Here is a 14,664-nt window from a genome sequence, read left to right as displayed (position 1 = left end):
ACTTGTACTTCTAAAAGTATTTTTCACGTGGTATTACTTCTTGGGCCCTTCCTTGGGGAGTTTGCATGTGTTCCCCTCAAATCACAATTAACAGGAGACCTGGTTAGCTGGTTGAGCGTGCGCCCCATGTGCAGAGGTTCAGTCCTTGACACAGCGGCGAGGGTTTGGTTCCGACCTGCGGCCCTTTGGTGCATGTCGTCCCCCTCTTTCTCCTACTTTCCTATCTTAATCTGTCCTATCAATAAAAGCCAAAAACAAATGCTACTGATAAGTTCCCTCTTATTGCTTTAAATTGTAAAGTATTTGGTCATTTCTGTTTAAAACCATCTTAAAGGCTCACAATATAAATAGGCTATACATTTTATTGTATACTCTATACATTACTTAAAGGACCTACATGTCTGCTGTTTGGTATTTGCAGTGGGAGTATGTGTCCCCAACATGATCCGGGACACTGAAGCATGTGAGCTATTTTGAGTATTCTAAGCTATCTTGCATAAACCCTGTGAAATACAGCATCTGCTTACTCTGGCAGGAGAAATAAGAAAGGCTCATCCTTTGTAAATGTATTTTTATTTTATAAATGTAATTTTGTATTGGACAATATAGCATTAAAATGCAATAGACTAAAAGAGACATATAGCCTCATAGTTTTAATGTAACAGAAATGATATTCATTGTCAAAAAAAAAAATTGTGTAACATCTCAGATGGCGTTATCACAGCTCACACCTTGATATGGTTTTATTTTAAAACATTAAAGCACCGCCTGTGTGCTAAGCAGGTGTGCAGTTTCACAGAGAAGAGATACAGAGAGAAAGTTACACTTAAAAAAAATTATGTTAAGAGGTAATTTACAAATGCTCATTACCATTATAAACAATAGCTTAAAATTAAGAAGTAAAAATGTCACACCTGACACATTTGATCTACGAGACATGATCACGATGAAGTGATTGACATCCTGACTGACAGTATGGGCAGGGTTAATGTGAGTTTTGCGTTTGGATTGGTCACATGAAACTTGCTATAAAAGGTGAACCAAGCTAACAGTCAGTTCACCTTGTTTTCAGGTTGCAGCTGAGCCAAGATGAAGGCCATTGCTGTCCTTGCACTTTGGGTGACCCTTTTCCACCAGGGATACAGCAGTAAGAGATTTTTTTCTATCACCATAACCTAGTGTTACAGCTTTATATAACCATGTCATGCAGTTACATATAGGATTGTCATTAAGATACCAATCTGTTGTGTTGATTCTCAGACACCCTGGACTCATGTCAGGGTCGGTGTGGTTATGGAACAGACAATAGTTTCTCCTGTCAGTGTAACCCGTCCTGTGAGCGCTACGGAGACTGTTGTTCTGACTACACTGAAATATGTAAAGGCAAGTGACAAAAGCTTATTTTATGACTAATCATAGAATAAAATTGTATAGGAGAGAATAGACATCTTTATTTTCCGCACTTAAATACGCTTAAAGATTTCCTCTGCCATAGATGAGATAAAGACAATAAATAACTAATAAGTATTAAGTGGGCCAAACGGTTGGGATAAAAGTGCTAAAATATTAACAATTTATATAGTTTATTTTTGGCGTCAAAAATTCCATAATAATCTTTCATCATATTGTAATTCAAGTGGTCTTTAGTATTCAGGCTTGAGGAAATGTTAGCCCATGGCGTAAGACTTCGGTCAATCACAGGTCATTTCAGAGACAGATTATTGGCTGTTCTGATTATGCATTGCCCGTGCAACAGAGAGAAGAGGGAGCGCTGCAGAAAGAGGTCTTACTCTACTACCAACCACATGTCACCATTACTGTAGCTGTCTCACGTGCCATGCAGTATATCACCACTGTCAGTCAGCTAGCTTCTATCTGTTTGTGTTAAGCTAATCTACTTATGACACCTGGTCACTTTCCCACAGACACTGACTCTAAGCAGTCAGCAGTCAAACAATCAGCCCTGTGTACTGCAATGAAGATCAGTTTCCTTAACCAGATATCTAGGAGTTGTTAGCAATTCCACCAAAAAGAGATTCTCCCTCTAAACTTCTCAGACTGCTTCATTCGTTTGAGGCTTAGAATTATCAGCAAAGATTAGAGAAAAGTCCAAAAATGTATCAGGACATATTTTTATTATTATTTCTTCATCTCCTATTAATCATCTCATGACCCCTCATATTTATCTTGTGACTCTTTGTAGGTTCCCTATCCCTAGGTTGGGAACCACTGGACTAAACTACCTAACTGTTTATGAAGTAGTTAAAATTAGCCCCACCACGACCAGCCAGAACAGCAAAATGCTGATGTTTCAGTATTAATAATGTAATTTATTGTAATATCAACATATCAATCACAGGGGAATATTTTTGTTGCAAAACTAGTATATTTACTTTTGATACTTTAAGTACATTTGGTTGTTAATACTTCTTTATTTTTAATTAGGTTGTGTTGTAAATAAAGAAGTTTTACTGGTAATGGAGTATTTTTACATTGTGGTATCAGTACTTTCGCCTAAACAAAGGATCTGAATACTTTTTCCACCACGGATGGCTTGTGTGGCCAACCTCTCTGGTTAAATCTTCTTTCAGTATTTGACCAGCCGGTGTCGCTGTTGGGCTGTAAAACACACTGAAAGCAAAAAGAAATTCAATTTGCTCTTCCCTCAACTTAACCTGCTCCCTTCTACAGCATTAATATCCAATGGTGGAAGAAGTATTCAGATCATTCACTTAAACAAAAGTAGCAGTACTTAAATATAAATGTACTCCATTACAAGTCTTAGTTTGAACATTTTACTCAAGTGAAAATACAGAAGTATTACCAACAAAATGTAGGACTTGAAGTATGAAAAGCAAAAGTACTCATTATGAAGAAGGACCCCTTTCAGACTCACATTATCATTACTGATTTAAACAGCATTTTAATGTTGTAGCTGCTCGAGGTGGAGCTCAGTCAAACTATTTATTTTATATACTGTAGGGATGTTTAATAATACATATATAAGAATCTATTATATCTGTTAATAGTATTTTATTTTTTTCTATTTGATTGATTTATTGATTATACGGTCTGTTTGTAATTTATGTCAAATCTTAATCTGAAAAGGAACTCATAGATATAAAATAAATGTAGTGTAGTGTAAGTAAAACGTAGAGTTTTTTTCCTCTGTAATGTTGTAGATTAAAAGCATAAAGTAACATAAAATGGAAGTAATCAAGTAAAGTACCTCAAATCTGTACGTAAGTACTAAAGTAAATGCGCTTAATAACTTTCCACCAGTGGTAGTACCACATGTGCTAGGCCTACAGAAATGCATAAATCACTATTCTACGTTAACAACACTAATATGATAAAGACATGATTTGTGTGTATTTGTGATGTTGTGCAGGTGACGGAGGAGGTGGAGGTAGTGTGATCACTGATGCTGAGATCAAGGCTCTCTCTGAGACGCTCTATGCTCTGGATTCAAACAAGGCTTCAGCCTCAGAGTTGGTCATTGATCCTCAGGCTCTGGTGCCAGACTCTCAGACGAGCTCCAAAGATGATCTCGCCTCTGCACCGTGAGAAGACGATGTTATTAGCACATCCCTCTATCATCGGCTCCTCTTCTTTTTGATCTTGATATACAGTATTTACCCCTTTTTCTGTGTAATTTTTTGTGTTTTTGTGCTTCCAGCTTGTTCCAATACCTGAATGAGGAGGCTCTGTTCTCCAGACCCACCTACGCTGCTCTCCTGGCTCTGCTGGACAACTATGACAGGATGACTGGACAGGCAGAGGACTTCAGTCCTCAGCAGCTGGCTGAGCAGGATGTCTTCCTCAAGGAGACCATGTCCAACACTGAGCTGGGCAGAGAGCTGTTTGCTTTTCTCTACACCAAAGGTAACTAGGTCCAGATGTATTAGTACATCCTGACACTGGTTGAGCACTACTCACATAGAGGTCTGGTAATACAGTAAGAGTTCTAGTAGACAGGAATTTAAAGTCTGACACTGTGGGTTCCCCAAAAGTTGAAGAAATTTTAGAAATTTAATATTAATTCATTTTGTCACTCTTCTTATTCTTTATCTTACTTGGGGAAAATCATGCTCTTAGTTTTGCAACTACAGTTCCCATAATGCTTTGAAAGATGTAAACGAGATGTATAATTTTGCCATGTAATTAGTGAGTAAGCTGTGGGCTACAATTTGAGCCAATTTTTTTTGCCTTGATTTATTTACATTTCATAATATTGGCACCATTAAAAGTATGCCTAATTAGCTATTAGCAGTTCCTGTTTGCAGTGTACACATGGATGTGAAGACAACTATCACTGGATCATTGTATGCTGACGAAAACTTAAAATGTGATGATTCTGATCTTATAACTGGATGAGTTCTCCAGTTATAAGTTTTTCTAAGAGGATGTATGAACATGTATCCATGATGGACATAAGATATACTTAAATCCTCAGAATGTCTAAGTCACACTGAATATAAAAATATGTTTATCATGGCTGTGTGTTTAGACTCGACTGAGTTATGACTCAGAGAAGAAGTGACTCAAATTGCAGCAATCTAGCAGGGTCTTTAAAGTACGTTGTTTGCCTTTTACCACAAGCAATATCTTTGCCTCATGTCTTTTTCTATGTCTCTTCCTCACAGTTTGTTTAAAGTGTATGTTATTCTGTATTTTAAGGCATCTATGCATCAGAAGAAGAGTTCATTCAGGACCTGAAGATGATGTGGTTTGGTCTGTACTCCCGCAACAACAAGAAGATGGATTCCAGCGGCTTCGAACACATCTTTGCAGGTTCGGACAGAGCAGATTTCTTACAAACACCATAGATGGTTTGCTTTGTGATTATTAAGAAACACATTCTGTATTAGGAGAGGTCAAGGGAGGAAAGGTGTCTGGTTTCCACAACTGGATTCGCTTTTATCTTCTCGAGAAAAAAGGACAGCTGAACTACTACAGCCACAGCTTCAATGGGCCTGTAAGCATCCACAATTCAGACCTCAATATGTTGATTTAAACTGTGACATGTTTAGCACTCCCTTCATTTTCTCTCTTTCTTTCTTCACCTGCTCTCAGTGGGCTACCTACCCTGATGTCATGGGGATGCAGTTCATGTGGGAGGGCTACTACAAGCAGGTCGGTTCTTCAGTCATTGGCTGCAGCCCTGAATTTGACTTTGCCTTATACAGCCTCTGCTACATTACTCGCCCTGGAAAACAGTGAGTACATGTCATATGTTTTCTTGCATGTAAATCTTTTCCGATTTAAATCGTTTTATCGTCTCTCATCCGCAGGTGTCGTCTAAGCCTGGGAGGGAAGGAGCTTATTATCCAAACGTACACGTGGGATAACTCTTTCTATGGTGATGGGAAGAAGTACATTGGCTCTGCCTTCCCTGCAACCCCTAAGAACTGAAGCTGCCATCTGCTAAATAATAAGCAACTCACGGAGGAGTCTGCTTGTATTTCATTACACTCATGAACTGAATAATAATATTCCCAACAGGAGCACTTCTCTTAGTGAGAGGTATTCATACATTTAATTAAACTTGTCTGTTTCAAAGTTAAAAAAATATGTGGTGATATAAAACCGCTTATTTTCATTCCAAAAATGTTTCTATAAAGCAGGAATAAAAGGAAAAAAGAATATATCTTCACATATTACTTCTTTTCAGAAGTGGCCCACTCTGACACATGCATATCCACTTGCATAAATAAAACAGTAAACCAGACAGTCGATTAATCTGCAGTGTAACCTCTCGTCAACAGTCTTACAGACCAAGAGAATGTGGTGTTCTCCCAAGGGCATGATCAAACTGTGCCTAATGGGGCAAGAAATGGGCGTTTACACACCCTGAGAGGCACAATACTGACACCAACCCTTCAGTAGTAAGAGCATGTGTGCATCTGACACAATTGCTTATTGTCCTATAAAACAGCAAAACAAAAAACAAAATGCAGTCTTTTGCAGTATGAACTATAGAAACAAAAAGACATTAACAGATCCTGTTCTGCTTGACCTGCTACAAACAGTAGCCACCAGCTAAACCTGTTCTTATCAGCTGTCCATAAAGCTGTTTGTAACTCCCCAGTGTGTGTGTGTGTGTGTGTGTGTGTGTGTGTGTGTGTGTGTGTGTGTGTGTGTGTGTGTGTGTGTGTGTGTGTGTGTGTGTGTCCAGCTGGGATGGGGGTTGATTTTACTCTTTCACTCATCTAGGGTGACTAACAGGATAAATCCTGGTCTGCCGACAGAACAGGGGGACACACTTGCAGCCCTGTTTGAAGAAAGTATTACAGGAGATGGATCTGCCACTGATCCCATTGTCCACCAGTCTGTGTGCATTCATGCAAAACAAGAGCACAAGACCAGTCAGTTCGCAGGAAAACTGCGGCCTTCAGCAATTCATCTGTCTTGGGCCTCACATGCAGTCAAAGTGTTGCAGCAACAATAAAGTTAGCCCAGGGAAGAATTTCTCTATCTCTCTATATCTGTCAGAGCATATTACATTTTCTGAGCTGATGACTCTAGAAATTAGAAGAGTAAATCTTCTATCTTTTCACACTGCCTTCTTTTTAAAGCCCCGGTTGAATCAAATTAAACCACAGTGGGGCAAAGAAAAAAAGATTCAATTGTTTCTTTTGTCACTCACACAACTTCATAATCGAATTATAGCTGGCCACCCGCCAGCGTGTCCTCGCATCTCCCCCAAATGGGCTTCTCCTGGCAGATCTCGTGAGCCACCTGACTTTTGTTTTGTAATTATATTATCCCGCTCTCCCTTTAGCGTGTTGTGGCTAATGGCTGCGCGGGCTAGCCCAGCTGCACATGCAGAAACAAAGCTGCTTACGGGGCCAGACAATGGACCCGTGGAAAAGGGACGCCTGAAGGCGGTCAGCCAATGAGCACGCACAACAGGGGGCCAACAGAGGGTTTAGGGAAGGGTTAAGGGGGTTTAGGGGTTCAGGCAGAGGGGGGTGTCTATTTTACCCAGTAGTGGGGTCCATCAATGAGATGGTTAGTTGGAGGACACATGGTCAACATCAACCCTGCCTCCCCAGGGTCAGTGCTGGGCTGGAGGGAGGTTCAATTTCTGGCTTAGATGCCGGCCATTTCTAAAGTTGATTGGGGACCATGAAATACAGAACAACATTCATTCTCTGGAGTTTTTTGTGTGCTTTCCGAACAATTTGATGACCATATTGTCATTTGAAGTGGATTCAGACATATGCAGAGTGAGAGATACAATCTTGATCCACTAAACTGACCTTCTCAAGGCTGCTGATCTTGTAGGAGGAAAAGGGATTTTGATTTTTGATTGCTGCATATGCAATCCATCCACTTCCATAAACATGAACTATACAAAAACACACACACACACACACACACACACACACACACACACACTAACATGCACACGATCCTCATGCTGTGACATTGGCATCTCTCAGAGGACTTCCAGTATGACAGATGGACAAAGCCCATTTTCCCCCACTGTCACAAACAGATACACTGGGGATTCATGGGAAGGTCATGTTTGTGTGTCTACTGGAGTGAAGTTTTATCTGTCCTTCATATTTTTATTATAATTAACTCAATTCCCATCTCATGAACATACCTCGAAAAGGTGAGGCAGTGTCCTCTGAGCAATGTGAACATGCTGAGCGAGCTGAGCAGCCAGTGGAGAATAGATGAGCATCTGAGCCAGAGAAGGCCTGAGTTTAAGAGAAGGCCATCTGCAGCAGGACTTCATCATGTGCGGTCAGCACTGAGGGACCTGGGGACATTATGGCACACATACAGTTTTACCCTTGGGCACCACTTGTGGAACATAAAGACTGGGTGATATACAGTATGTGGGTCAAACTGAAAAGAAAAATTATAAAGGAACAAGAGCAGTTTTGTCATGACAAATGTATTTAACAAGTTGGGATGCAACTCATACCCCTAAAACAAAATGAAATACAAATTCAAATTTATTTTACTAACATGAACAGTGTTATGAGTGTTTGCAATGGGGACACAAGGCCTCAGCTATTATATTCCCCTGCTAGTCCCACTCTGGGGAGGCAAGAGGCCCGGCTCTGCTATTCCCATTTCAGGTTGCAGGTGTGGAATAGGAAAGGCAGAGACCCACAGGGAGGAGCAGTGGGGAAGGTGGTCAGACTAGGAATGAACGGGGAATGAGAAGCGCATAGTTTGGGTGTGCAGAATACCTTGTAACATACCTCAAGCCTCTCTGTTAGAGCATGTGGGGCTCAGTTTCTAAATCATACAAATTATCTGCCTCTCTGTACCCTGTTGTTGTTCACGTCTTTGTCACAGAACATTAGTGTGGTTCAAAATGTTATATATATATATAAATTGTCCTACCACTGACACAAGCCTTTTGGTTGTAAATTTAGAAGGACTATTAGGACTATTTAGGAATTATTTTACTAAAAATCATAAATTAGGGCTGTTTAGACACAATAATCCTCAGTTCCATACAGCATGTCCCTTTTGAGTCACTTCATAAGTGTAGGATTTTTTTTTCTTTCTTGTTCAGAGCAAAGCCTCAGATACAATTTGTGTGTTTTTGTGAGTGACTCATTTGTATGTGTTGGAGTTGATGATTTGATCGATATGTGCAAGTTTAAAGTTTGATTTGATGATCAAGTTATCTGAGAGGCCTTTGAAGCCTTTGACAAGTAACTTTTGGTAGTCTGCATATGTAAAACATTAAGATGATTTTACCACCGTTTTAAATGTTTTTCAATTTTCAGAACAAACTTATAGGATAATAAAAGAAAATCAAAAAACTTACACCATACATCATACAGCTTTTGGCCTGAAAAATACCAGTGGTGGAATGTAAATAAGTACTACACTTAAGTACTATTTTGAGGCACTTGTACTTGAAGTGGAACTTCGCTGTTTTTGGACATCAAAGTCTGTTTACAGGTCTTTTATTACTTATTATTTATTAACGCATATATGAAAAAAGTTGTATAAAGCATTTTTGTGCCTGCAGAGCGAGCTGCGTGAAGTCTGATAAATTGCCTCAAGTGATGTCACTTGAGTCAGCGTTGGTTGGTGCTGAAGACTACAAGTTTGAAACGGGAAAGAAATCTGGGGTTGTGGAGTTAGAAAGAAGTGATCTTACCTCTGTAGTCTGACAATATTAGTGCAATGCTTAATCGGTGGAGTAGGCTACTCATTTAACTTGAGTATTTACATTTTATGTCACTTTATACTTCTACTCCACTATATTTCAGCGATACATATTACACTTTTAACGCCACCATATTTGGCAGCTATAGTGTTAACAAATAATCGTATTCTAAAGGGTTCATTGTAGAACCAAAAAATGGTTGTTCTATGGCACCTTTATTTTTCTGTGTGTTATATAGCCTATTACTTTGCAGATTCAGACATACAGACATTAAGATCAGTAGCCTATATAAAATATGATGCGATAGTATATAGTATAAAGCTGTAAAAAAAAGCTCCCCTTGAACAGCTGCAACTTTAAATGCTGCATAAAAATATCAATAATCAATAAAAATCACGAAATAATAACATAACAGTATGAAAGCAAGTAATAAGTATAGGCTACTTTTGATAGGCTGCTTAAAGTAGACTACAATTGCTGATGGTGCTTTTACTTAATGCAGAACCTCCTACTTTTAATGGAGTAGGCTATATTTCAAATTTTACTCAAGTAAATGTGAGTACTTGCTAGAAGTCCTAATAGAACATTGAATGTGGGTTAAGCTGCAGAAGTCATGGACCTACATGCTGCAGAGAGAGGAGGCCATTAATGAGTGTCAGAGAGTGCTGTAACTGCGCACCTTATGTGACCAAACCTACCCCGTCTGGTCAGAGCTGCCTCTTGGGTAAAATGAACTTGTTCAAAAGCCTGTCTCCGCAGTGTGGAGGGATAGATGGCTGGATGAGGGGATGGAGCAAACACCTGCTCACACGCAACTTCAAGCTGTCACATACAGTTAGGCTCATCCGACTGAGCGCGTCTCTCCTCCGTTCAATGCAAACGACTGCGGATTTGGCGGCCGCCCTCGTAAAGCAACAAAGGCCTGGGCCTCTCCTGCTGTCTGGAAAGTTTCAGTGAGCTTATGCACATCTCCCTGACCCTCCACACACACACACACACACACACACACACACACACACACACACACACACACACGCGCGAGTCTACGAGCGGAGCTCCAGGGGGCTCGAGCCACGGGCCGGCCACGCGCGAGCTCAAGCGCGTCAACAGGAATTGGATGGGAGTGGTGGGAGGAGCTAACGTGGAGGTTAAAACCCAGAGCCCCCGCAGAGTGACCCACACTGAGACACTTCACCACTGTTAGACAGTGGACAGAAAGGCCAAACTGTGAAGACAAATAGCCTACCATCTACCAAACTTCCTGAGGAGGTCCCGGGACACATCAGCACTGGTATGTTTTATAAATGTGTCTAGTTAAGCAATGTATATGTAGCCTGGAAGAATTTGTAGGACTCGTTTTGTGTAGGCTATTCGCAAGGGTTTCCAACTAAAACACCAAGTCAACGAGCAATCAATAGCCTATAATGGAAAAAAATATGTAGCATAGGCTATTAAAGGCTTATTATTATATAGCCTATTCAGTCGACATTTAGCAAATAGCAGCTCAAGCAAGCACGCAATTTGTGGCGAGGCATTAATATTTCTGCGTTTGGAAATGTCTGATTTCAATTCAATCTGAGTCGCCTGTCACTGATCTGGGACGTCGATCTTTCATTTAATCCCATGGTTGTCTCTTCATCCGCGGAGAAAATCCTGCGATGCCCCAGATTGAAGTCCTGTCAGTGACTTTATCTCGCCGGGGCATTACCAGTTGACAGGTTGGATGGGATTACCCTGAGAGAGGGGAGAAAAGGAATAAAAATAGATAATGCATTTATACAAATTCAAATAGCCATCACTTACCACAAAGTTATTGTTTAGGTTATCTCTTCACTGTGTCGGTCAATCAGTCAGCACACCTGTGGCGGAGGAGTGCGACAGGAGTGAACTGTTCGGTGCTAAAACATTTTGAGGACTGCTGACAGTCAGGGTTTACAAAAAAGTTATTTAGCTACTGTTGGTTATCATTGGTGAATTAAAACGTATAGGCCTACTCACTGGCTCCAGGTTACATCCTTTACAGGACTGTAGCCTTTTTAAAATACCAATTTCCCCCCTGATGCATCCGTTAAACTCCTCAGAAAAATGTGATCAGTCAACAAAAAGAAGAATTCTTAAAGTTCCTATTATTTAGATTCGTAATAAACTTTTATTCCTTTAACTGTTAAATTATATTTCCTGTAAATTTTACAACCCAATATGACATGAAGGCCTAGAAATACAAATACAATACTATATATTTCATTGCCCTCAAAGTAATCCCATTTCAGCAGTCTTAAAATACTAAAATATATAAAACCTACAAAATACCCACTATGTGTAAGGTTTTCATTGTAATATGTGAATGTCCTGTTTGTTGCTAAAACAAAGATGTCAGAAAGACAAATCCCCAGAAAGAAATAACTAGGACTTGACCTCAGTAGCCTCACAGCTGAAGCTACAGTCCTGATCCTTTGCCTTGTAATAATTCATTATCACTAACGCGCGTGGGAAGAGAAACTACATATATTCAGTAAACTCATTTATGCACAGCTACCTGAATATTACCAATACTTTAGCCTGGTGTAAACCTGAAATTGTGATAGTTGGCTACCTAATCAAAGTATCATTACATACTGGCTAGAGCATGACACTATGAAGAGTCTGCAGGTTTTTGAGTCTAAACAAAGGCTGTCAGGGGTTCTTCAGAGGTGGAAAAAGTATTCAGATCCTTTATTTAAGTAAAAGCATGGATGCAATATTTATGTATGATTACTTGGTTGTAGCTGGTTGAGTTTAACACACTGTATAACAATACAAATTTTATAAACTTCTCATTTTGTATGTAAAATCTAAATATACAAAGTAACAAGTAGGAGAGTAAAAGAACAATATATTCCTCTGTTAAGTAATGGAGTAGCATAAAATAGAAATACTTAGCCTAAGCAAAAGTACAAATACCTCAAAGTTGTACTTGAGTGCAGTTATTAGTTTTACTTAGCATTACTTGCAGTAAATAGTTACTTTTGAACACTGCCATTCTTCTGCTGTGGTTGCACGTGTAGTAATGATTGAAACAATTTTCAGCACGTGTTTGACAAAGGTGTTTTCTTGTTCCTAGAGTACCATGATGATTAAGCCATATGTGAGACAAGGCGAGGGAGAGGAGGTCGTCAGCCCTCTGCAGTGGATGGACGGAGACATGAGCTCACCTGATGGAGATGCATCAGTCTCATCACACCACTACAGAGCAGGTGGCGTAAACCAACAGGACAGGGAGATGGGGAGTGAGGATGCACAGGAAGACGAGGAGGAGGATGAGGAGGAGGAGGGACAAGAGGATGAAAACGAGTCCAAACGGCGAGGGCCCAAGAAAAAGCGTATGACGAAGGCCCGGCAAGAGCGATTCCGTGTGAGGCGTGTAAAGGCTAATGCCAGGGAGCGTTCACGTATGCACGGTCTAAATGATGCACTGGAAAACCTGCGCACCATCATGCCATGTCACTCCAAAACACAGAAACTGTCCAAGATCGAGACATTACGGCTGGCCCGCAACTACATCTGCGCTCTGTCTGAGGCCCTGGAGGGGGGCCTTTCCACAGAGAGCAGGGCCTTCATGGAGACACTGTGTAAAGGCCTCTCACAGCCCACCAGCAACCTGGTGGCTGGCTGCTTGCAGCTTGGACCAGTTTCTGGTGCTGGGATGAGGCCTGAGGACAGACACAGAGTGCAGGCAGCACCTGCTCCTCTCAGTGGCATGGTGAGCTATTCCTCTCCGGGCCTGCCAAGCCCGCCCTATGGCACTTTTGACTCTGCTCACCTGCTTCACCTGAGGGCGATGAAAGGAGGAGTGTACGAGAATCACTCGCCAAATGAGTATAATGGAGGCGGTGTGGGCACCCCTCCATACGACGGCCCCCCTACACCACCTCTGAGCATCAGCAGTAACCTGGTGCCCAAACAGGAGCCTTCACCCCACTACCGACCCCCACACCACTACTCCCCCTCTCCTGTGGACCAGGGCCTATATCAGACTCAGACCAGCTATGACGTACACTTAGAAGGGCCATACGACTCCTACCATCCACAGCACGTGCCCCCACGACAGATAACCTCCGTCTACAGAGACTAAGATGGATCAGGAGGGTCAATTCTGATTCAGCTATCAATAAACTTGACTGATCGTCTTTGCTCTTTAATCCTTCATGAACACTGACTGACACTGACTGAAGGACCGGTCTCTCTCAGAAGACAGTCTGCTCGTAGAGAAACTGTAGAATAAAAATGGTTTGTTTACATGTGTGGTGCACGGCTGAACATTGTTAAAATTTGAAAATACTTGATTTAAACCAAAATATTTTCTTAAAACACTGATTACCAAATAAGACCTTGGGGGGGTCCTAACAGGAAATGTTGCTTTGGCCATTTTGAACAGATGTCCTGTTACTGTGATATAATCACTTATAATTTAGCTTTGGTAACATCAGATATTCAACATAAATTTTAAGTATTTTTATTTATTCTCTAATTTAATACAGTGTTTATTGATTTTGTTCTGATGTGCAGGTGTGTATCTGGTTTTCCTTTTGTACATATTTGTGAAGGCTTCTTTTTCCTTTTTTGCTAATTAGACTGATAGTTCAATTCTTATATTACTTTTGTGTCATTTTCTTTTGTTGTTTATTACTGTATTTCATGTTTTGCACTCAAAACATATTTCAGAGGTAGATTTCATAGCGCTATGTAGCTGATCTTTGCAACCTGTTGTCTACAGAAGGTACAGAAAATGTTTTTCATTAAACATGGATCAAGGTGAAGAACCAAAAACGTCATCCTCAGGTTAATATTATCAAAATGAATATGTCATTTCCAACAAACTTGCATTGGATACCATGTCATTTTTCTTTTTCTTTTTTCACTTCTGTTGTCTTTTGGAAAATGTGAAGTTATTAAAATATAAAAAAAATCAATCAGCCAGTGGATTTTGTGTTTTTTTGTGCAGACATAGATAGATAGATAGATATTCTTCCACTGTTTGTCTCATGACACTATTAATTCAGCATGACCATCAGCAGAGCGAGGGATCCTGTTTAGCTGTGACTTTATTTCTAATTTTTCTCCCCACATCTCGGTGGTTTAGCTTCACTAATCCTTTGGATGTCTTTTAATGAAAGGCGGGATGTGCGAGGCAGGATTGTAAGATAAAGCTGTATGATTAACATGGCTGCTTGGCCATGTAGTTTCTTCTTCACTGACACTGGGACGGCATAATCCTGTCCTGACATTCACTCAGGCCACAATTTAACACTCACATATGTAATAAACATGTCTGTACATGTATAACATTGACCTTTCATATATACTGTACGTACATTCAGGAACATACACATTTGTAATATCTATATCAAGATTTACAGGGTTGCCTGACTTTGATTTTTTTTTTAAAGGAGAAGCAGGAGTGAATGTGATGATTGAAAAGTAATGGAGAAACATTAAATTAAAGCAATGAGCACAAAAGAGCAACTGACTGAGTA

At 40.3% G+C, this 14,664-nt stretch overlaps 2 protein-coding genes across 2 annotated transcripts; both read left to right on the top strand.

The window, feature by feature from the left end:
• The first annotated feature begins 1,026 nt into the window (after positions 1–1,026).
• Positions 1,027–5,648, top strand: endou (endonuclease, polyU-specific). The gene is made up of 8 exons (XM_031321054.1): positions 1,027–1,147; positions 1,261–1,383; positions 3,392–3,563; positions 3,680–3,885; positions 4,681–4,794; positions 4,872–4,978; positions 5,077–5,219; positions 5,295–5,648. The coding sequence occupies exons 1-8, from the start codon at positions 1,090–1,092 to the stop codon at positions 5,413–5,415; spliced, it is 1,044 nt and encodes a 347-aa protein (XP_031176914.1). The 5' UTR covers positions 1,027–1,089; the 3' UTR covers positions 5,416–5,648.
• A 4,543-nt stretch (positions 5,649–10,191) lies between these two features.
• LOC116065486 (neurogenic differentiation factor 4-like) lies at positions 10,192–14,071 on the top strand. Its single transcript, XM_031321042.2, has 2 exons — positions 10,192–10,442; positions 12,252–14,071. Exon 2 carries the CDS (start codon positions 12,258–12,260, stop codon positions 13,260–13,262), a length of 1,005 nt encoding a protein of 334 aa, XP_031176902.1. The 5' UTR covers positions 10,192–10,442; positions 12,252–12,257; the 3' UTR covers positions 13,263–14,071.
• The last annotated feature ends 593 nt before the right edge of the window (positions 14,072–14,664 follow it).

Source organism: Sander lucioperca, chromosome 6 (genome assembly GCF_008315115.2).
Source record: "Sander lucioperca isolate FBNREF2018 chromosome 6, SLUC_FBN_1.2, whole genome shotgun sequence".
Lineage (NCBI taxonomy): Eukaryota > Metazoa > Chordata > Actinopteri > Perciformes > Percidae > Sander > Sander lucioperca.
Note: the sequence above shows the minus strand (reverse complement) of the source record. Positions and strands in the feature narration are given on the sequence as shown.

What these genes read in the sequence shown, in the direction of transcription:
- endou (XM_031321054.1), top strand. Translation starts at nt 1,090, where the DNA reads ATGAAGGCCATTGCTGTCCTTGCACTTTGGGTGACCCTTTTCCACCAG. An exon ending in TGCTTTTCTCTACACCAAAG is followed by an intron (nt 3,886 to 4,680) that starts GTAACTAGGTCC and finishes CTGTATTTTAAG; the next exon opens with GCATCTATGCATCAGAAGAA. An exon ending in GCCACAGCTTCAATGGGCCT is followed by an intron (nt 4,979 to 5,076) that starts GTAAGCATCCAC and finishes ACCTGCTCTCAG; the next exon opens with TGGGCTACCTACCCTGATGT.
- LOC116065486 (XM_031321042.2), top strand. Translation starts at nt 12,258, where the DNA reads ATGATGATTAAGCCATATGTGAGACAAGGCGAGGGAGAGGAGGTCGTC.